Below are 23,802 nucleotides of genomic sequence, written 5' to 3'. Positions count from 1 at the left end.
TTCAGTATAGTTACTGAATGGTGAGACTTTAACTGAATGGCATTTGGAATACATGTGTCTTCCTGAAACTCTGGACCTTGGAAAGATCTATATTCTCTTCATTGTAGCTAGATCAAAAACTGAAACTTTGAAGGAGGGAGAGTCATTTACCACATATTTGTGTAATGCCTAGCATAAAGGACCCCAGCCTCACTGGCCTCTAGGCACTACCACAAAATAAATAAATAAATAAATAAATAAATATAAAATTCAAGAATAAATTAACACAGAACATAGACTATCAAAAACAAATAAAAATGGGTTTACTTTACAGGACTCACTTGAAAAACAATAATTGCTAACTGCTAAAACTAAAATTTTGTTTGTTTTTCATTTTAGAAGCTGCCAGTGATTCCCTTTATACTGAGGGGAATGGAAGAAATTCCACTGAGAGCCCTGAACTGACAAGTACAGAGAGTAAGGAAGATATGAGGACATGGGTGAACAAAGATCAGACTGCACTAGAGATGGATTACATCCTTGTTACTGCTGAAGAAAATGGATCTGTGAAGAAGGATATCCTTGAAACAAAGGAAAGTGATTTTGCATTTCAAGAAGCTAATGTGGCTGAACAAACAGAGTCTCATGAAGCCTTTTCAGCAGGCTCCTCGGATACGTTTCAGTCAATCTCCATAATAAATGAAAGTAAAGAGCAATCTTTTTTGAGTAGTGAATGGGGTTCTTTTCATTTAGCAGAGAAAAGTCCTTCTGTTTTGCCTCAAAGACGGGGTGATGAAAAGAGATCCCCTGAAAGCCCTGTGCAAGACCATGGTTGGACAGTGCTGGGCAAAAATGAAACCAGTGATATATCACCTGAAGAAATTTCAAGCAGGACAGAAACAATGGACTCAGGGTCTGGACATTCTGTCAAAGAACTGGAAACAGTTTTAGACCAGGAGCTGATCCATGACAAACAGTCTGGAGTTCAGCTAAAAAAAACCCCTCACAAATCATTTGAACAAGAGGAATATTCTCCCTTAGACAGTCTGATGATGGAGGACAAGAATTCAAGCATCATAAGGACAGATGCTCTTTTATTGCAGGTTGTTGGTGGTCATGGTATATGGGAAGTGCATTCACAGCAGCATCCTGGAGATGGCATGGTAACTGAACAAGAAATGGAGGAGGAAACAGAATTTCTCAACAGTGAAAGAGAACTAAATCGAGTATCAGGGTAAGGAAATGCCCACACACTCTCTTTATGAGAAACTTCTAGGAAACTATGGTCAGTGTTATTTAAATAGATGGGGGTCATACAAAGGTGACAACATTCAAAAATAAAGTATTAGTTGTATTTATAGGATTTCTCTCTCTCCTTTTGTAACAAACAGACCCTAGGTTAGTGATACCCCAAAGTGGGTCCATTTAAAATTGTTTCATAATTTTGAAGGAGATTATAGGAACCCCAGGGATTACCTTTCCCTCACAGGAATAATTCCAATCCCAGTCTATGGGCTTGTCTACACCACACAGCTTTTAGCAACAAGGCTGTGTACCTTGTTGTTAAAAGTCAGCGTGTGTAAACGCTCTTTGTCGGTACTTTGTCGGCACTTTTGCCGACAAAAAACTTCTAGCTTTGCGAGCAGCGTTAGCTTTGTCGGCAGCACAAAGCCGCATTCACACTGCCATTTGCATCAACAAAACTTTTGTCTTTCACGGGGTGGTGGGGGATGAGGGGCTTTTTTAAGTACCAGTGAAAGACAAAAGTTTTGTCGACAACTTCGCGGTGTAGACATACCCTATGTCTCAGAGAAAGTCTCCCCAAGGTAGACTGAATCTGAAGCAGCTGTGATGGGGAGGGTAGAAGAGGGTAAACAAAGAGTAGGATCTTCTACAGCCAGCAGAGAGCTGGGAGGACAGCATCAAGCCCCACCTGACTGCAAGGTGCTGCAATAAAGATGGGATTTGGAGGGAAGGATTATTTCCATAATTCTGTCAAGAGGGAGGAGAGACTGGAGGAAAATATGGGGGCTAGTCAGACACAATTCCTTCATTTCTTCTGCCTTTCTGGCAGTAAGGAAAGGCTGCCCTCCTGTAGGAAGTGAAAAAGCAATCCTCCTTACATGCAGAGGAAAGAGAGTGAGGGAGTTCAAAGCTCACGTGGGCGATTCCAAGAGCCAGTGAAAGCAGCTGTAGTGCTCCTTTCCTGCATCTCTTCTCACTCTAACTAGAGTGATAGCTGAGGAAATCTGAAAATGATGTTTGTTGCACACAGCTCTTTGTGTCTACTACTGATGCCTGCTCCCTCCTTGCTGAGTATCTCTAGGGAGAGATGGAGTTGCTGGTGACTACTCTCCTCTGCACCAACTATTGCAGTATTTTGGGGGTGGAGGTACTTCCTCTGTCTTCTATCTGCTCCACAATTGTCTTTAGGGTGTTTGTGCCTACTCCCCTGCCTCACAGCTACCGAAGAATCTGCTTTCCTCCTGCTCCTGCCGGGATGGACTCCTAGGGGGCTCCCTTTCTGATGTCACAGGAGTGGGCCGGGCTTATTCCTGTTAGGGTCCCCTTCCTACTCCACCATTTTAAAACAATAGTCCTGTAACTAAACCTGTCCCTCACTTTGTTTTTCAAACTAAGGATCCTGGGAAGTGTGAGGGAAGCTTCTTTTTGGGAATCAAATAAAAGGATTTAATTGGCTTGTTCTTGCTTTGCCCCTTTACAGCTGCAGTTTGGTGGCATTTTTTTTTTAATGGGGAAGTTGTTCATATGAAATGCTAGATACTGCCCCTGTGAGGGATATTTCTTATTGCATACCAGCATTGGGACTTAATTGGAAACAGAGTGCTTGATGACATTTAGAACTTCCATTACCCCGCTATAATTGGTTCACATGTTGTTTTAGGCATCCTGAAAATTTCACTAACAAGCAGCAGTGTCGACAGTCAGCCTGTTTTCAAGAAGCACTGCATGCATTACTGCGGCAGCGTACGCTGATAATTGCATGTACTGACAGCATATAATATACCAAACAACTACAATTTGCTGGCCAAAAACAAATCACATTTGAATAAGATTAGTGTTGTACACAGTGTTTTTGTAGCCGTGTTGATCCCAAGCTATTGGAGAGACAAGGCTTGTACATAGCGGTGACACCACTCTGAGTATGGTTCCCAGACCCGAAGAAGAGCTCTGTGTAAACTCAAAAGTTTGTCTATCTCACCAACAGAAGTTGGTCCAATCAAAGGTATAATCTCACCCACCTCGTCTGTCTAAGATTAATGTTGGCAATCTCAGAACCTCAATAGTTCCCTCACTGATATTTTTCCCTCCAGACAAGTTAAAGAAACCTCCCTCTCATGTTCTGTTTCAATCCACACATGGTTAAAAAACCTTCTGTAGAATACTTCATCTATTTTGTTTTTTATCTCAGATAAACATTGGTTTCATTTTAAGTGTAGGCCCTGATCCTGCACACATTTGACTTCAATGGTACTACTTGCATGCTGAAAGTTAAGCACCTGCATAAATTTTTGGCAGGCTTGGCGCCTTAGTTTTTTGAAGAACAAACATTGTTTGTTGCTGTACAAAACATAAAGGAAGAAGACACTGTCCCTATCTCAAATTATTTATAGTCTATAGATGGACAGCACAAGAATGTATTGAGGATGATGGTAGTTTAACTGATACCAGTTAGCATTTATTGCCATAGAGGAAGAAGCAAATCTTCAGAAGGGGTTTGAAGGCAGAGAAGGTCGGTGCTTATCAATTTCTGTTCAGTAAAAAAGTAAAGCAATGGAAACTCTGTCCCAGTGCTTGACCTTGAGACTTTCATAACAGATGTCCAAATGGGACAACAAATTGGAAGGGTTACTTAAGAAAGATGTGGGTTTGTTAGCTTCACAAGTTCAAGTCAGCTGTAGGCTCTTTAGCCTCCCACTAAAAGCATTTTCAATTAAAAGCTGCCAGATGCTGGCCCTGCTTAAGTCACCCTGATTAATTACATGGAGACAGCATCCCAGGCTTCTCGCATGCCATGCCTGCACAACTCAGTGGTGTTAATGTCTTCACACAGGAAGTGAGAATAATTCTAAATATCAATTTTTAATTGTTATTTTTATGTCTCCACTGTGGATCTGAGAAAATTTTTGAAGAAGCAAACACTAAACAGCTAACTTTTTGGTGAGATTCCTCAAAATATGGGGGCTGATTCTGGTCTTACACCGATACTAGAAAAATGAGTCCCTGTAGGTCTGAATTTATCAAAGTGCTCAGCACCCTCTGTTGGAACCCAATTTTCAGAAGGTCTCAGTCCTGTTTAGGAGCCCAAGGGGCCAGATTTCCAAAGAAATGCAGCATATTGGATGCTGAGCTCGTGTGTAAGTCTAGCCCAATTGTGGGTTCTGAGTATTTGAAAATCTGGCCCTCTGTTACAGCAACTACTACCAGTGGTAGCAATGGGGTAAGTGCTAATAGGGGCAAGGCTCAGGCTTTTCAGAACATGTTTGTGTGGCACTGGGTATGTCTAGACTGCAATCAAAGGGTGGGATTGTAGCTTGAACCAACATACTTGAGCTAGCTTTAATCTAGTTATCTTTGGTCCTGGAGCAGTGAAGTTGTAGCAGCATGTGCTTTAGTGTGGGTTGTACTAGCCCGTCTGGAGCCCTGGGTAATTACAGGGTGAGCCAATGCTGAAGTTCACGCTGCAGTGGCTTTACTATTCTTGGATCCGAGCTAGCTGAATTAGTTAGCTCAGGTATGTCAGCTCAAGCTGCAATCACACTTAGGGATTGCAGTCTAGCTAGACACACCCATAGCCATAGGTGCTGGAACTAGGGGTGCTGCCGCACTGCCTGACAAAGTGGTTTCCATCATATAGAGGGTTTACAGTTTGGTTCAATGGCTCTCAGCTCCCCCACTATACAAATTGTTCCAGCACCCCTGCCCACGGTGGTAAAACTACCTGAGTTCTGTCTACAGTAGCAACTTGAACCTACACTGATGCTAGCTCTTGATATAATATGACTATCATCAAATTTTTCTAGTGTGGCCACCCCCTATTATATGGGTCTACTCTCCCCCTCTGGCTTTGCAGTCACAGCTAAATACCAAGTGCCTTTCCCACAGCTCTGGGTATTTCTGTTCTCTGTATTAATGTTGAGGCCCAAAGAAGTAAAGGAAAGTGAGCCAGTTAGGCTGCTGCTGTATTAAAAACACATATACATGTATTTGCCGAATGGAAAGGGACAAAACACATATGGGAACAATTATTTACAAAATCCTATAGTCATTTTATTAAGCCTGTTGTATAAATTGAGCAATCAGCAACTTGGGAACTACTCTGATTTGGCGTGTGTCATTAGGGACTCTTTTATATGCATTTTGGTGACACATTAAAAAAGAAAAAATATTTCTTTAATTTGCTCCAGCATGAAGTCCCAATGGGGGCTGCTCCTTTGTCTGAAATAAATATCCTGTTTAGAGGATAAAGTTTAAAGCAGCAGAGAAGCACAAATTTCTCAGACCAATGACTGGTTGGTTAGCACAAGATACTGCCACAAGAACATCCATGTACTCATATACAGGAACAACCTACGGATATTCTCTTTTTGGTCGATTGCTGAATCAAGGCCTTGAATTAGTAGAATGAGGGGAAGGAGAAAATGCAGCTTACATAATTGTCTGCCCTCCTCCAGTAACTGTCTGACAGTTCAGCTATGAAAATTCAACGTAGTCAGTTTGACTGTTTTGTTGGGGAAGAAATTATGAATGAGAGACAATAAATAAAAACAAGACATAAAAACTTGAAGTCCCCCTTCCTTGAATCAGTCACTGTCCTGTCACTTCCTAATGGCAGATGAACAAATTCCTTGACAAGAGTTGGTAGAAGGGGTCAAGCAGGTTGCGAGAGGGTCTGTAGTAGGCCATGAAGGTCCTCTCCCTACTGCCTTGCCTTGAGACACCCACAACAATATCAGAAAAACAGAAGCAATAAGAAATGTAATAACACAGGGAGGACTGACCTCATTCACAGAATCTTTTAAAAAAATTATTTCTGGCATTAAAATATGTAAGAAAGACCATAAACCAATGTCAATAAGACCTGAACACTAGAAATAATAAGTCCTGGCATTTATTTGGCCTCATGTAAAATGCAAAAAGATCTGATAGCACATTATTAATGTCACTCTCATTGGAAAGAAAATAGCTTTTTGTATGGCTTTTCTTACGTGAACAGCCAAGAATGACTAATTTCAAAAGAAAAAATTCATGGAGTACTGTACAGGTCTAGGATGTCTAGAATAACATCTTTCTCTGCTAGTGCTGATATGATGCCAACAGTAAAATTTCCTGAGTCTGAAGGTCATTTTTTTGTGGCAGAGTAACTCATCTTACATAACTATATGAAACTGGATAGTGCCACAGTAATTAAGGACTGGGGCACAATAGATGGTGGTATTAGCTTACATATAACCACTCTTTTCTGTGCATGTTCGAGGTAATATTTGTAAAATATGTCATTTTTAGAAAGGCTGTAAAATATTGTTGGAAGTATATTCCTGCCCCCATCTGTGTTTTGGGGTTGGGCCTTCCCCTCCCACTTCTCCTCTGGAGGCAACAGCAATCATTGGAAGAGGATCTGTAGGCTGGAGCTGAGAGAAAAATTGATTTTCCAGTTTGGTGGCTAAACTGAAAAAATAAAAAACAATTTAAAAAAAAACCTGTTAGTTTTGAACTGAAACTGAAAAAAAAATGTTTTCTTGCCAAAACAAACAAACAAAATATTTTGGATCAAACAAAACATTTTCTTTAAAACAAAAAAATGGAAACATAACAAAATAAAACAAAAAATGGAAAAATAATTGGTTTTGTTCAATTTGTTATGTTTTCAGGTGTTCATTACTCTTTCAAAAAAATACATCTAGCTAAATTGCAAAACAAAAAGTCAAAATATTTCATTTAAAAATATCAAAACAAAACATTTCACCTTTTTCTATTTTTTCCCCATTTTTTATCCAGACGAAACTATGTGCCTAATTTGATTTACATTTTTCAGCAAATGTACTGTTCAACCAAAAAAATTTGCCCAGCTCTACTGTAGGCATCATCCCAGGTATGTTTGCATGTATGGTAGATAGTGGTGGTGGGAAATTATAAGAGTATTTCTCGAGGAAAGAGGTTTCATCTCACAAGCACTGGAATTATAGGTACTGGAACAATATATAGAAGCATGGAGACCCTCCCAGTGATAGCCCTGCCCCTGTTTGTCCCCGGCCGGTGGGCTCTGCCCTCACATTGTCTCTGTTCCCCCTTCATGTTTTTGTGTCATAAACTCCTTGCATCCGCCTCCTCCCCTTACCACATGTCAGGATAGTTGAGGATTAGAAGTAGATTTAAGAATCAGAACCCAGTGGGTAAAAGAATTTATGCAGCTCAAAGGTCAGGGTAGACATGGACCTCAAGAGGGCTGTCTGGTGGAACAGAAGAGGTGTAGCAAAAAAAGCTAAAGGATGGGGATGATGTAAAAAACCCCAAAAACAAACAAACCAAAAAGGCTGAGGCAGAATGGAAGGGTGAAGGGGGAGGAGATGTAGGGGCAGGAATAAAAGCATGGTTCAGTCTAGGGAACAAGGAGAATTGAGTAAGAGGTAAGGAAGCTAGAATGGCTGCTGGAGAGGCAGGCAGATAGGAAGATGAATTGTGGGAGGCGGAAAAGAGGGGTAGAATGAGCTGGAGAAGGGATCGTGAACACCAGGAAGGGGCTGTTTGAGGAGTCAGGATTGGTGAGAGCAGTAATAGAATCAGGTGTATATGGGAAGGGGAGCAGGACAGAAGGAGTGCTGGGCAAAATAAGATTTTTTTAGTTCTTTAGCAATTCTGAAAAAGAAAAATAATCATTTTGGGTCAAATAAAACACTTTGTTTTGATTTAAAACATTTTTTAATGTTTAAAAAGAATTTAAAAAGTTAAAGGAAATTTCAAAATGTAAAGTGGTTTTGAATTGAGAAATCAAAATGTTTCATTCTGAAAATGTGAAAACAAAACATTTCAATTTTGGGGGGAGTTTTGGTGTGTTTTTCCCCAGAAATGAGAAGTTGGCAAAGTTGATACAAATTTGGAAAACATTCCAGTGTTACTGAATCTGCATTTTCCCCTGAAATGTTTTTTTGCATTCTCCACAGGGGAGGCTTCAGCTCCTTCTCTACTCCAACCCACAGTACTCTGCAGGGAGGAGGATTCCAGGCCCTCCTCTCATTTGTAACATGATTCCTGGGGAAGGGTTTTTTTTTGCCCTCCTCCAGTCACCATCATCACTCTTCAGAGAAAGGGTCAAATTGTTATGCCATGTAAACAGTACAGGAAATCTTGACTGAGAGAGCCTGTGTTTATATTAGCAGAGAACAGAGATCGTAAAATACCGAGGAGGAAAAAAATTGTGACTATTTCATGAATAATAGGGCTTTGGGTCAGTTCTGCCCTTCTGAGCCCTTTAGGGTAGACAAATTCAAGAAACTTTGAAAATGGGCTTTGGTTATTTAGTCAAATGCACAGAATATAATGTCAAAGCCATTAGTGACTTAGGCCACCCATTTTAAAGTTCAGATACCAAAATCCAACATTAAGGTGAAACACTGATCCCAAAGAAGTCTATAGCAAAACTCCAAGTGACTTCAGGATTTCACCGCAGATATTTTTCTTCAGGCTGCTCTAGTGTGAACCCAAGGCCAGGGTCGGGCAGAGAATCAGGAAGGCCAGCAGGACCCTTGGTGTCCCGTCTCTGCTGTGTCAGCACAATCTGGGCCCAACAGAGAATCTGGCCCATTATGTTTATTAAGAAAAAAATATTTTTTTACATTTGTTGTAATCATAAACAGTTGGATACTTCAGTATTCTGCATAGTAGTCCTCTGCCTCCGTGCTGCTTTATAGGCCAGCCTCTCCCTAGGGAGATCTCAAAGCCATCATCTTGAAACCTGAGGAGAAGTGGACAGGACTTTATTCACTCCTACCACAATTGTTCCTTAATTGACCAGTGTCACTCTACAGCAATGCTAGGCACTCTGGGCACTGAGCATATTGCGTTAGTAGTACTTCCAGTCCCTGCTGAAATAGGATTAGAGACTTGAACTGAGATTTGAACCCAGGTCTGACACATGATAGAGCACATTATTACTACTGGTTTCAGAGTAGCAGCCGTGTTAGTCTGTATCCGCAAAAAGAACAGGAGTACTTGTGGCACCTTAGAGACTAACAAATTTATTAGAGCATAAGCTTTCGTGGACTACAGCCCACTTCTTCGGATGCATATAGAATGAAACATATATTGAGGAGATATGTAGATTGGCCTCTCAGAGTTGGTAAGACAACTCCCACCTGTTCATGCTCTCTGTATGTGTGTATATATATCTCCTCAATATATGTTCCATTCTATATGCATCCGAAGAAGTGGGCTGTAGTCCACGAAAGCTTATGCTCTAATAAATTTGTTAGTCTCTAAGGTGCCACAAATACTCCTGTTCTTATTATTACTACTGGCATTGTTATTCATTATTATTTAAACAGCACTGTGGGTGTGCATGGTGCTTTACAAGTACGAAATCTGGCAAAGTCCCAGACCCTTGTACCTTACCGTATTAATTGCCATTAGGATGCCACAATGGACTTGTCATAAAAACTGGTCCGGAATTGTTCTCTCAAAAATGCCGATTCAGCAAAACACAAAGTGTGCATGGGAAAGGGTAAGTTTTGACAAATTCCTGTGTTGAAAAACTTTTGAATAAGACAAACTTTTGAAATTGTCAAAACATCCCATCTGGACATTTAAAAAAAAAAAGTCAATGTTTTGATTCAAAATAACTTTTTGTTTTGAAATATAAATTAATTTATAGTATTTGCTGTTTTTTTAAATAAAAATTAAATGTTTCAGAATTATCAAAATGAAATATTTCAACTGACCCAAACTGATTTTCCCCCCCAGATTATTGGTTCTCAATTTTTGTTTTTTGAGATTTGGACATTTCACCCCTATTTGAGACAGGAAAATGTTTCAAAACCTCAATTTTTCCCAGGATGGGAAAACTGTTCCTACCCAGCTTTATTCATTGTATGTTTTTTAATGATATTTCATCATTTGCAAAGTTACTTCTATGAAAGTAGAAGAATGAAACAGGCATACTCAGCCTGGATGCATTTTAGGGCACTTTAGTAAATACATAATTGACCTCATTCAAGCATTTCCTTTTTCCAATATTTTCTGCATCACTCCAATTTAATAACAGTGAATTAAATTATTGAAGTTTTAACTTGATGGAAATAATTAAACTTACTTTTCACACTTAGCTTTCTTAACATCCTTTATTCCCCCACACTTCCTGTGACCCAGCAAGCCATGCCAACTATCTTTTTGTTGCCAGTTTTGGGGTGATACTATATTTTCCACTACCATTTGGATGCTGGAAAATAATTAAAATGTTATGCCAGTTTTGCATTGAAGAGCCATATTTTAAAAAATAGCAGAAGCCAATGTGTTGATAATCCCATTTTTGTAAAAAACAGCTTTATTATTTACACACAACAACTATTTTATAACCAGCTTTTAATAAGACCTGGACAGCTATTCTGTTACTAACTCACTTTGTGAATTGTACCTTTTATTTAACTCAGGAAACACAGATAATAGATCTTCTAAAGTAAAAACAATAAAATTATTCTGAATGTAGGTTGTTGCTAAAGCGCATCTGTTATACAAAAAACTCCCCCTCCTATCCAACCCTAGTTTTTCTGAGTAAATGTACTACGTTCTGTTCACTGTAGATCAGCTGTACTCAATTTCAGCTCAAAGCATTAACAATGCTGACCCCATTCTTGCAATCTGATCCACATGGGTTGACCCTCACTCTGGCAGTGAGTCCCAGTGAAGTCAGTGGGGCTCGGCACAGGGGATTTAATTAATTGTAGTATTGGAGACTTGGCTTTTATTACATTTCTAATTTCACTGTGGTATGTGATTATCAGGTTAGGTTAATAATGACATAATTGCACAAGTTGTATGCAGTGTAGTTGTAGCCATGTTGGTCCCAGGATATTAAAGAGACAGTGTGGGTGAGGTAATCTTAGAGTACCTTTCCCAGACCTGAAGAGCTCTGTGTGGCTCAAAAGCTTGTCTCACCAACAGAAGTTTGGGCCAATAAAAGATATTACCTCACTCACCTTGTCTATCATTGCAGAAGCATAATTTTGTATTTTTTACTATGGATATTTTTTCCCTAAGTGCCCAGCATAACATGAGATTAAAATTTCAGACACATTGGAAGTCTGCTAGCAAAACCAAAACCAAACCAAACCAATACAAAACCCAACAATCCCACCAACAATCATAAAGGAACTTGATTTTCGGAACTGTTACACTGGCTGCAGCACTACTAATCACATTTCTACAGCAACATCTTCTTTGAGAGGGAGCATGTTTTATATCTCTTTAAAAGCTCAGTAGTTGTCTGCTATCTTTAAAAGGTAAGTGAGGAGGGCTGATTACTCAAGAGATGGATAATGGAATCCAAGATCTTTCACTGCTGGAATACTGATTCAAATGCAGCACAAGATGACAATGTCTGAATCTTTTTTCATGAAGTGCTGTAGGCGTGCAAGGAATTTATAGACAAATTAAAAAAAATAGGAGTCCTGTGCCCCAAGATGCTTGCGGTCTAGGGGCTTGACCTTGCAAACACCCCTAAATACTTACAATCTGGCCAAAAGGGGAGTTTCACAAACCAGCTGAAGTTAATACAGCCTCAGGGGCTACTGACTTCCAGTGTCCCCCCTCTCTCCAGGACTGTGAGGGAAAAATCCAGAAAAGCTCAGCCCACTCCCCTCTTTTTCTCCTTCTCTGTAATACTGGAAGCACAAGGAGACCATACCCCCAATGGGGCTTTCACAGAACCAGGCTCACGATGCTCCAGGGGAAGAATTCCCTTTCCTGCAAGTGCAGGTTCCCCACCTCCTGTGCTCTCAGAGGAGAGTGTAGAGCCTTTAGTAAAGCCCCTGAGATATTGTTTTATTGAGCACATCCTGCTCCATATGATGGTTTTAATAATATTTACATTTTCATAACTAAACTATTAAACTGAAACAAGTAATCTAAAGCATGCTTGAATCAGTGTGTGTTATATAACCACAAGAGGCAAACAAAAATGAGGGCTGGAATGAGCTGAATCCATATGAACTTTTGTCTCATCTCTCACTGCAAGCTTTCCTCAGGCTCTGAAATGAAACAGCGAGCAGCTTTTCACAACAGACAGCTGACTCCCCATATAAAAGTTTGGGGATACTGTGACAGAGCTCCACAGGACCATTACAAAAATATTTCCCACAAATAACGCTCCATTCAGCTCTCTCTCATTCACCCAACCAGAGTGGCTGTGGTTTCTGGTACATACAGCAGGCTATCGGAAGGCAGGTGATCATCCTTATTTAGAAGTACCACTAGTCATGTGACCAGAAAATGGTGGAGGATCTGTATTACCAGTAAACTGCTACAGGAAGAGGGATGCTGAAGTGCAGCAATAAAGCATCTGTATTATTTTCCCTCTTAAAAAAACCCTCCTCAAGTCTTTAGAAGGTAAGCATCTCTTTGCATTATGAGAATGATATGCAAAGTGCTTTTCTGGTTAACAGTTCTATTGTTGCAGTTCATTCAGAGAAAAAAGAAGGGATGAGAGGAATGTTTGTTAGCAGGATGCAAAGCATCTAGTTCCTCATTACTGAAAATCAGGCAGCTGTATTTTAATTATGTTGTAACTCTTTCTGAGAGGAGCTTACATCCATTCGATGGACTTGTTTTGTCAGGGAGCAGACGTGGTATTTATAATTAGGGAACAAAACTTCAGTGTACAATCAATCACCTAACACTTCTGATTACAGTGTATTTTCAGTTAATTTGCATAGCTTTCAGGGCATGGGGGGGGGGGAGAGAAAACAGAGGCATTGTCATTGTGTTTTTAAAGGATTGCTTCACTACCGGCATAGCAAGAATTTGAGATAGCACTAACAGTGCAGTACTTGACAGTCTATTGTTTTTGGTCCTTTGCTATCAACTGAAGCATGTAACATTTCCTGCCCCCTCCCTTGCAACACCCTTTTAAATTATTGTAGTATGAAGAGTCTTGTAACCTTGTGAGAGAGCAAGGAATCTTTTGCTCTCTCTCACAAGGTTACAAAAATTAAGGTTACAAGGCTAAGAATATCAACTGATATGAGTGCTGAAGAACTACTGCAAAAGTTGCTTTGTACAGGAATTACTTCCATTCCTTTTCAGTGTCAGGAGCTTACCGGTTTCATTAGCTCATTTGCATTTTTTATCTGTGAAGAGAGAATGAAAATTATTCTTGTGGAGGAATTTTTGTAAACAAATGCTTTTATCTAGTCCAGAGAAATGACAGTGGTGCAGAAGAACTTGCAGAATATATATAGAATATCTAACTGTGACATACTTAAAACAGAGTGGGGAGGAAATGTGTTGTGTTGGTAGTTAAGTACCATTTTGAGTAAATGAGGGGTTGCAATTTGGACTCATTTATACTTCTTAAGAAGCAGAGCTGTGCTAGGGGAGGGGGAGGAGGCGCACAGCAGTGCCAGGAGGCATCATGCCTTTCTTAGTCTTTCTGCCTCCTGGGGGAGCACATTGGGCTGTGAAAAGAAAAGTGCCATGCATCAAGCCAGAACAGCCAGTCAGCCACATGCGGGGAGGAGCCCTTCCCTTCCCTCACCCTTTCCAGACACATCCTTTTGAGGCCACTAATGTTCCCCATAGTATTATTTCTTCAGACCACACTCTCCTGTCCAGCCATCCAGAGTGTGGTTTCTCCCTGCATGGGAACACTGAGGATAAAAATGTCCTTTACATCCTCTCCATGACTGGCCTGGCTCTAATTTAGCACTGAGTGTATCAGGGCAGAGCTACAGAAAAAGTCCATATAGTTACATCTATTTACAGTGTTAGCCAGTGGTTACTGCTAGTCCATCTCCAACCTAATAACAGGAGTTCATTGTAGTTTTACAGCATGCCCTTAACATCTAGCTCTAACAGCAGAGACAAACTGGGAAAAGATGACAGATAAGAGCTGGAAAAAGCAATTACAGTGCAGAGCAAATAAATTTTAAGAGCCTGTGATATATTGGCACTCTTATCTGAGCAGCTACTCTAGTAAGGAAAAGTCACTGTTTAAGTCAAATCCCTGTGTTCAGATAAATGTGTGGGCTTAAAAAAATCAGTAAGATATGGGTCCTAGGTGGTAAAGAATGCAATTCTGTCAGCACAAGTAAATATGATTCGGATTATTTATATCACAGTAGCACCCAAAGGTCCCAGGAATGGGGCCCTATTGTATTAGATGCTGTACAAACACATAGAAAGACACAGTCATGCAATATGATGCAAAAATAAATAAGAAGAGTGAAGCAGAGGAGAATGAGAGTGATGGTAATGTCATGCGGTTGAACCAACTGTTCTCTCTTGAATATTGAAAAAAATGGCTTAGTTGTTAATGGACTTTGACAGCACATTAACGGATTAAAATATTGTTATGCAAATTTAGTGCTGCAAAAGATTGATAATTCTGGAGACAGAGGCCCTTTATCTATGGGGTAAATGCAAATTGGACAGCAAGAGTGCAAGCTTCCCTATTTCATCTCACCAGTACAGGGCTGGCTCTCTCGTAGAGGATGAAAGGTGTTTGCTATAGCAGGAAAATATTATAGACACAAAATGTATAGAAATGGTCTTTGTGTGAGCAACTGCCGGCTAGTGTGGCTCAAACATTTGCCAGCTTATCTAAAGCAGCAGGACCTATAGCCAACACCACACCAAAGTGCACCAACCTTTCGATCTACAAGGATAAACTCCTGGTGAAACAGGGGAGCTCAGTGTCTATTCTATCCCAGGCCTCTGTGTTTTCTGCCCAAAATTATGATGGTGCTTTTTCTGATGTGGAAACCTGCCCAGTAGGATGTGGATTGACTCCATCAACTCTCATTTCACAATAGACATCAAATAGCTATCGCATATGCTAATGACTTTCATACATTGCTGATGTGGAACAGATTCAATCCAAATATCTAGAGGCAAAAGGCACATTTACTTTTCAATAGTAAAACAAATTCTTCAGTATTTGTTCCCGGTGAAAGAGGAAGTTAGTCTTTAGTGTTAGAAATTTTAGTGCTCTCAGTTCTGAAATATAAGGAATAAGTATTACGCTGTGAAATTCCCTTCAAAAAGAGTCAGCTGTCAACTCCCCATGTGCTGAATGCCACATTGTCCTTTCTGGAGGATCATATGAGATGTGTTACTTATGGAAATAACATTCCTGCTCCAGAAATGCCAATGAGATGGCAATGAAATGTCATTCCCAGAAATATCAACTCCTGGAGGGGAAGCTTCTCAACATATATTCAGTACAGGAGATAATGTTGGAGAAAACTCTGGGGCACAATCAGTGAACATTATATTGCACACTCATCTGCACAGATAGCACAAGTTGTTGCGTGGGGTACATGGATACAGTGTAGCTACCCAACCAGCTGCCATGAGAGTCATTGTGAGGTTCATGGCAAAACATGTGGCTGTAGATACATGGTATTGTACTGGGTATGCCACAGACTCAGCAGGTGTTTCGAACAGGAGACCCTATATGCTGTAGCACATGATGTGAGACACTATTATATGTCTGACAGGAAAGGAGTCTTTATTCAGAATGGCAGAAAGGAAAGGGGGCAAGCACAGTAGGTGCACACACTTTGTTGTTGGTTATGAAATAAATAAAGCCATGAAACTCCTAGTTAAAGTGCCACAGGGCAATCCAACCAGATTGGAATAAGGCTATAGAGAGCATACTCTCCAAGATGTCCATTTAAGATCTGATTGAGGAAAACATCCCTGTTCAGGAAAGTACTTAAGTATGTGTTGAACTTTAACTAAACGGGACCTAGCATGTGCTGAAGTTTTCCAGAATTGTGGACTTAAATCCATCTTCCCTTGTAAAGTCTTTGTATCATATTCAATCCTGGTGTAACTCCATTGATGTCAGCTGCACCCTCTTACACCAGAACTGACCTTGATCCTTTGTTCTTTGATCTCACAGACATGATGTTTTAATTTCCACACCCTATATCTGATGCCCTGCACATCATTAATGCTCTTTCTGGGGCCATTCTGCATTGTGCCCTTGCTGGATAATTGTATCAGTAGCCCAGCATGCTCTGCTCAAGGGTCTCTCCTGTAGGGATGACACTGGATTATGAACCCCTTGCCTAACTCCTCCCCTTGGGTTTGCCACACCTAGTGTCTCCTGTATGCTACTTCTCCTACTGGCTCTATTCCCGACCTTTCAATTTTCTTTCCCTTTTCTGCTGGGACTGGAAACTGCCCCAACTAGGAGCCCCTAACATGGGATCCTGTCCCTTTTAGGCAATGCATCCTGATCTGGTCATTGTCATTTTAAGCACAGCTAAGGCCCCTCCAGCATGGGCCTGTGGCATGGTTTATTCATGCTTGTCTTCCTTGAGGTTAGGCCACATTGCCTTGGGAACATTTGCCTATAGAAGGGTATTTTGAGCAGTTTGAATAAAACATCCTTGGATCAGTTCTCACAAGCCCTCTCTATGCAGCTCTTTGGCTGCATTCCAACGGCTTTCTCTTTCAGTCTCAGCGCTCCCCTTCTTCCCTGGTTCCAATCCAGCTGTTATCAGCCATGCATTCCCTGACACACTGGCTCTGGCACTTTCACAGTATCCCTCTGTCTGACTAATGTTTCCTTCTGTGTCCAGATTTGGCTGGTCTGCAGCCTCTTACTGGCTCCAGGGGCCCCACTGATTTATCATAGCGGTCTTCTTCTTAGGGTAGTTGGTGGTGATTCTCTGCCCAGCCTGTCCCACACTCACACATGTATTTACAGGCCTGGCCACTTCCCATGCTTCAGAGACTCCCTCAGTCGAACACCTTCCTCCCACAAGTAGGCTGTAGGAGTAGGCTGCTTGGTGCCAGCTTTCTCCTCAGCTAGCTCTCATTTGTCTTGGTCAGACAACCTCCTTTGGCTCCTGTATGGACCTGCCCCACATTGTTCCTGGCTGCACCTTACCATGGCTTGCTGTTGCCTGTCCTCAATAGCTCCTTTCTACAGCCATTGGGCTGTTTCCCGCTAACGCCACCGGCAGGACCAGCTTGTGAGTGGCGTGATCTCTCACATTCCTCTGTTCTCTCATCTCTGTGATGCACACACTGCATCTGTAAGACAATCTGAGGCCTTCAGATGAGACTCAGGGGGCAGATCTTCCCTGCTTCTTACATCAGATGTCTTCTGGGATCCAGTTCTTAAAAGGTCCCAAAGTATCCATTCACCCACCTGTTCTTCTAAAGCTGTGGTATTGCTCTGCGTCCCTGCCTTTCTCCTCAGTTGACCTGTGGCTGGCCCTTCAAGTCCAGATGGGGGAATTTTAGTCTTAACTTTGAATTTCTGTGATTTCATAGTTCAGGTTAGAACTTCAGTATAAATTTATATCTTAACCTGCATGAACTGCAGGCTCACTACAGCAATTTAAGAGATACATTTATATTGAAGTCCTAACCCGAACTATGAAATTACAGAAATTCAAAATCAAGACTAAAATTTTAGGTAGAATGATGCAAAAGGGAAAAAAAGCTAGATATTGTAGGAAAGAGAAAAAATAGATAAAAATGCAAAATAAGGGAGAAGTATAGCAATAGCAAGAGAATAAAAGGGAAAGCAATACAACAGACAAAAGGAGCAAAAAGGGGTAAGAGAATCATGCATTCAGGGTTATGTAGAAAATTATATGTTAGACTAGAGGTGCAATTGCACAGTGTAGAAATAATACATAGGAAAAAAGGTAAAAACAAATGCCACATGGAGACAGATATGGTGACAATCAGAAGGCATCTGTAGCATAAGAAATTTGTATGCACATACCCCTTTAAAAGTATCAATATACTGCAAATCATGCCAATTCTGAACTTGGCAGCAACAAAGGAACTGAATTCAGATCCCTGTGTTCTGATAAACCGATTTACAGAAGTGCTGAGTATCTGCAGTGCCTATTGATTTCAGCTAGAGTTGTGGATGCTTAACACCTCTGAAAATCAGGCCCAAAAGCCTCTATCACTTGTGTTAAAGAGGAATATTTTTTGAGAAGAAGGAGGGTGTATTTGTTAGTAGAATAGGACCTTTGACAGATCTGATTCCATCCAATAGAGGACAGTGGTAGACATCACTACCTAGAGAGGCAAATGTGTTAAGCAGTGCAAAAGGTAGACAATGAAAAACAAAAAAAAGATTTAATTAAAAAAAATAACACTGGAGAAAGCCAACAAAGTTGCAGAGACAAACAGATCAGTTGTACAGGAATAACACTAGTTGTATTTTAAAATTGTCAAGGCCATTGTGAATTTCTTCATCAGAACTATTTAAAGAAATTTTAGTCTTATAGGTGAAGGGGAATTCTCATAGTGCCAAGTATATTGGAAGTCCTTGTGTGGAGCACAACATACACCTTCCTGAAGATTTTCTGCTTCTTCTATTATGGCAAAAACAGACAGAAATAAGATAAACAGTACAAATACTAAAGCTAATTGAAAAATAGGAAAACTTCTTCAAGATTTCTTTTGTGAACAATCCATCCCTTTTTGTCAAAATTAAAGTTTCAACAAAACTTTTCACTGAAATTTTGAAATTCAGAAAATTTCAGCCATCTAGCATATATCTAGTTGAAAAACGTGATGCATTTTTAGGGGGAAATTTTTACAACAAAACCAATCACTTTTCTGATCTAACTTTGAAATTTCAGTGAAAAATTGACTAAAAGAATTGAAATTCAGAAAATTTCAACCGGCTCTAATGTTCACTGTCAAACAACTTTTAGATCTGAGGCACACAGGACAGGGACCTAGGAAGTCATGAGTTTGAATCCTAGTTCTGAAAATGACTACCTTCCTCTAAGGACTCTGGTAAGTCACCTAATTTCTGTATCTCAGTATCTCCATCTATAAAATGGGAATAATGGCACTTGCATACCTTTTGTGCAGCAGTGTTGTGAAAAACGATTAGTTGATGTTTGCACAGCACATTGCACTGTGTATTATAATATGGTTATTAAAATATATGGCTCAGCAGAGGCCCATTGTCCAATATTGTATAGTATGTAACTAGAAAGATGAGTCAAGGTTTTTTAGCGATGAATAAATTCCAACGTTCAGGATATAGATTTTTTTCTACCTTAATTTTATTAACTCCCAAGATTTAAATTTAGTAACCATGTGGACATATTCTGTATTACATGATTAAATCAACCCTGCACTTATTTCTTCTTAATTTGCAGATCTTAATTAGAAATAATTAATCAGCTTACACTAGTCACTTTTGATCAGGATTAAACAAAGACTCTGAATGGCTAACCAACTACAAAAGCAGTTTCTCCTCCCTTGGTGTTCACACCTCAAGTGCTAGAAGAGGGCCTCACCCTCCCTGATTGAACTAACCTCGTTATCTCCAGACTGATTCTCGCCTGCATATTTATACCTGCCTCTGGAAATTTCCATTACTTGTGTCTGATGAAGTGGGCATTAACCCACGAAAGCTTATGCTCCTATACATCTGTTAGTCTTTAAGATGCCACAGGACTTTTTGTTGCTTTTTACAGATCCAGACTAACATGGCTACCCCTCTGATACTTTTCATCAGATGTGTGGCTGACTAAACCATAAAAAGGGAATGTAAAAGAGTTCAGCTGTGAGTCAGCTTTCCCCACCCTCAACCCCTCTCATACAAATCTGATATCTGGCTCTGAACTACCTTTAAGAAATACACATTTTTGGACTTACTTTTGTGCAAGTCTGCAGGCCTTATATATCAAAGTTAGTGTCCCGTAACCTGACTCCTAATGCAGCTGATCCTTGAATGACTGGTCTGTGTACCACACAAAAGAAGTCATTTAGGACTCAAAGAGTTTAATTTACTTTGACCTCAGTTTCAGGAGAAAACATCTTTCTATCAATCCATTAAATCATGCATGACTATAATGGAGCCTCTAATGCAAGTGAGTAGTCCTTCAACAAGAAGCATTCACCGGAAAGAAAAAATATTCTCTCTTTTCCTAATATTGTGGTCAACATTATCTTGTGTGCCAGGAAATTCTTCAAGCATGGATGTAAGGGGTGTCTGATGTACTAACGCTTCCCTCTGTGGGTGAAGGAATGGGAAGGTTTTCCCCACTGTAGAATGGAGTTCCTGCATTACCAGAGGATTCTGCTTACATCTGTGCAGGCTAGGGTGACCAGATTACCAGTATAAAATATCGGGACGGGGGCGGAGCCAAAAAGGGGGCGGAGCCAAAAGGGGGGGCGGATCAAAAAAAAAAGTTTTAAGGGGCCTGGGGCATTAGCAGGCCCCGCACGCTGCCCTCCACGCGGAGCCTCCCGCCCTCTGGCCAGCCACAGGCATATGCGGGGCGCAGTGGGTCCGGGCGGGGGGCAGCGCGGAGCGGGCAGGAGCCGGGTGGGTGGCAGGGGCTGAATCCCCGCTGCTGCCGGGGAGCCCCGCGCCTCTCCCTCCCGCTCGCGGCTGTGGCTCCTTCCCGGCGGGACACGCCCCCCGCTGCCCCGGGCACATGCGGAGCGCATCCCCCGCGTCTAGTCTCCCTCCCGCCGGGAAGGAGCCGCAGCCACGAGCGGGAGGGAGAGGCGCGGGGCTCCCCGGCGGCGGCAGCAGCAGGGATTCGGCCCACGCCCCCGCGCCGCCCACCTGGCCCCTGCCCGCTCCACGCTGCCCCATGGGCTGCCGGGCTGGAGCAGCCTCCAGGCTGCGCTCCCGGCCCCGGGCAGAAGCCCTCTGGCGCGGCGGGGGCTCACAGCTGAGCCCCCCGTCTCCCTCCCTTGCCAACCTCCCTTTGCCCGCCCGGTGCCGGGGTGCCGGAGCTGACATTGGTCGGGACGCGGGACAAAGAAGCAAATATCGGGACAGTCCCGATAAAATCGGGATGTCTGGTCACCCTAGTGCAGGCCCAGTGCCTGTAAGTGGGCTTCCAGCCTGCGCTCTGCCAAGGATTTTTCTATTATCTGCTGCCTCCAGAATTCCCTTCAGAACATGGAGGAGGAACCCAAGTCCGTTAATGCAGAGAACGTCAGGTTTTACAAAAATCCTGCAAGATTTGGGGTGATAGTGCTGCAGGGAGTCAACATGTGGCCACCTCACCCATTTCTGCCCTGCTGGGGAGTTTGAGGAAGTGTACAATACAGTAGAAGCAGTACTTGTTCATTCCATGCCCTTCCCCCAGTCCACCAGGTTTTTACCCATTCTGGCTGTGAAAGGGGAAGTGAAAACAGTAGTCATTTGAGAGTAACTAAGGCTAGTTCCTGTCTCTTTTTTTAAATGTCTGCTTTGCATATTAATTAATAATAGGGTTACCATACGTCCGGATTTTCCCAGACATGTCTGGCTTTTTGGGCCTCAAATCCCCATCCGGGGGGAAATCCCAAAAAGCCGGACATGTCCGGGAAAATAGGGAGGGAGGGCCCGGCGGTGCTTGGCCGGAGCCGCTGGAGCTGGGGCCGGCCGGCGGTGCTCGGTAGGGGCTGGGGCCGGGGGCGCAGTGTTCGGCCGGAGCCGGGGCCGGGGGTGCCGGCACTTGGACGGGCCGGGGGCTGGCGCAGTGCTGGGCCGGGGGCCGGGGTCGGGACAATGCTCGGCCGAGGGCAGGCGCGGTGCTCGGCCGGGGCTGGGGGCGCTGGCACTTGGCTGGGGGCCGGCGCCCCAGGACCCGAGCCGAGCCGGACGGGAGACGCCGGGGCCAGAGCCTCTTGGCCTCAGCCGGCCGGCCGCCAGAGGGAGCCGCTCGGCCAGGGGGGCCGGACTGGACCGCGCCACACCCCACCCCAGCCCCAGCTTACCTGCTGCCTCCCTGTTTCAGGCTTCCCGCGAACATTTGATTCGCGGGAAGCAGGGGAGGGGGAGGAGCAGGGGGCGGAGCGTTCAGGGGAGGGGGCAGAGTTGGGGCGGGGCCGGGACCCGATAGAGTGTCCTCCTTTTTAAAAATTAAAATATGGTAACCCTAATTAATAAGTTAAAACATATTAATCATGTCTTCATTTTATAAAAACTTTATTTTTACTGACCATATTAGAGCTCATGTTTCCAGCATGACATGTTTGGTCGGTCAGTCTAGGCAGAGGTGGGCAAACTATGACCCGTGGGACCATTCTGCCCGGCCCTTGAGCTCCTGGCCGGGGAGGCTAGCCCCCCAGCCCCTCTCCTGCTGTCCCACCTGCCCTGCAGTCACGCCACTGCGCAGACAGCGCTCTGGGTGGCGGGGCTGCAAGCTCCTGCAGGGCAGCGCGGCAGCGTGTCTGGCTCCGGCTGAGCGGCACGGCTGCCAGACATGCTGCTCTGAGCAGCATGGTAAGGGGGCCTGGGCCAGGGGGTTGGATAAGGGACAGGAGGTCCCGGCGGGCAGTCACGGGACAGGGAGCGGTGGGGTTGGATGGGGCAAAGGTTCTGGGGAGGTGGTCAGGGGACGGGGAACAGGGGTGTGGATAGGGGTTGGGGCAGTCAGTGGACAGGGAGCAGGGGGGATTGGATAGGGGGTGGGTCCCGGGGGAGTAGTTAGGGTCGGGGGGTCCCGGAAGTGGGCAGTTGGATGGGTCGGGGATTCTGAGGGGGGCAGTCAGGAGACGGGAAGTGGGAGGGGGCAGGAGCCATGCTGTTTGGGGAGGCACAGCCTTCCCTACCTGGCCCTCCTTACAGTTTTGCAACTTTGATGTGGCCCTCGGGCCAAAAAGTTTGCCCACCACTGGTCTAGGGCATATACAAGGGCTCTAAAAATATCATCGTTCTCAGGACATATTTTTCTCAAGTGCTTTTCATTGTTTATTTAATAGAAAAAGGGAACTTGACACTGAAGAAAAAAAAGCATTATTTCAGCAAAAACTGCTTAGATATTTACATTCAGCTTTGCTGTAAGGCCATAATATGTGCCCCGCTTTGATTTAAAATGCAGGAGATGATCTTATATCAACAAGGCTGTTTATGATAATATTTTAAATTATTTTTTACGTACCAGCAGTGTCCCAGATCTGTCAAGTCTCCATCTGGAGGAAGGTCCCCTCTTGCTTATACAGCTGTCACACAACAAATATCCCATGTTGAATATTGTATTTTAATTACATAAAAATGCTGTTCCATCAAATTGAGCTTCGAGATTTTTGGCCAAATTCTGTTCTCAGTTACTGAATATCACTGCTATTGAAATCAATGGGCTAGTTCAACCTCTGAAGAGGATGTAGTTTACAGGGGTAGGGGTAGCTGCACTGCAATGGAGATTCAATTCACGCTTAGGGGGTAAAACTTTAACAGCCCATTAATAACAAATTATTAACTCAGTTTAATTCATTTCAGAAAATTGCTCTTTTAGCTATTATTTTAATAGCAGTAGTGCCTAGGAAACCAATCAGAGATCAGGACCCCATTGCTCTAGGCATGGTACAAACACAGATCAAAAAGATGGTCCCTCCCTCAAAGAGCTTACAATAGTATCTTAGGTTGGTCTTTTGTTTTGCTACAGAAAATTTTTAATTAAAATGGACACAATTGGGATAAAACTCATTTTAAACTTATCTTTACACTTGAGATTATGAAACAAAGTATTTTTTAAATTTACTGTTCACCACTTATGTTGCCTGTTTTATTTTTGCTTTTTGCACATTATAAGGAATAAAAATTACCTAGTGACCTTCACTTCTCTTTATAATCACTTTGTGCTGACT

At 42.6% G+C, this 23,802-nt stretch overlaps 1 protein-coding gene across 10 annotated transcripts in view; it reads left to right on the top strand.

The window, feature by feature from the left end:
* PRUNE2 (prune homolog 2 with BCH domain) overlaps positions 1–23,802 on the top strand; it is a 183,153-nt gene that overhangs the window by 123,788 nt on the left and 35,563 nt on the right. For 9 of the 10 annotated variants that reach the window (XR_006174479.2, XM_024105415.3, XM_042850568.2 and 6 more), the window contains exon 9: positions 379–1,213. Coding sequence is in view for 9 of the 10 variants with exons in the window: in XM_024105415.3 (XP_023961183.2) it covers positions 379–1,213 (835 nt within the window). In the remaining variant the exon portion in view is untranslated. The remainder of the gene's footprint in view (positions 1–378; positions 1,214–23,802) is intronic. The other variant, XM_042850567.2, reaches the window with a different exon arrangement.

Source organism: Chrysemys picta, chromosome 6 (genome assembly GCF_011386835.1).
Source record: "Chrysemys picta bellii isolate R12L10 chromosome 6, ASM1138683v2, whole genome shotgun sequence".
In the NCBI taxonomy this organism is placed as follows: Eukaryota; Metazoa; Chordata; order Testudines; family Emydidae; genus Chrysemys; species Chrysemys picta.
Note: the sequence above shows the minus strand (reverse complement) of the source record. Positions and strands in the feature narration are given on the sequence as shown.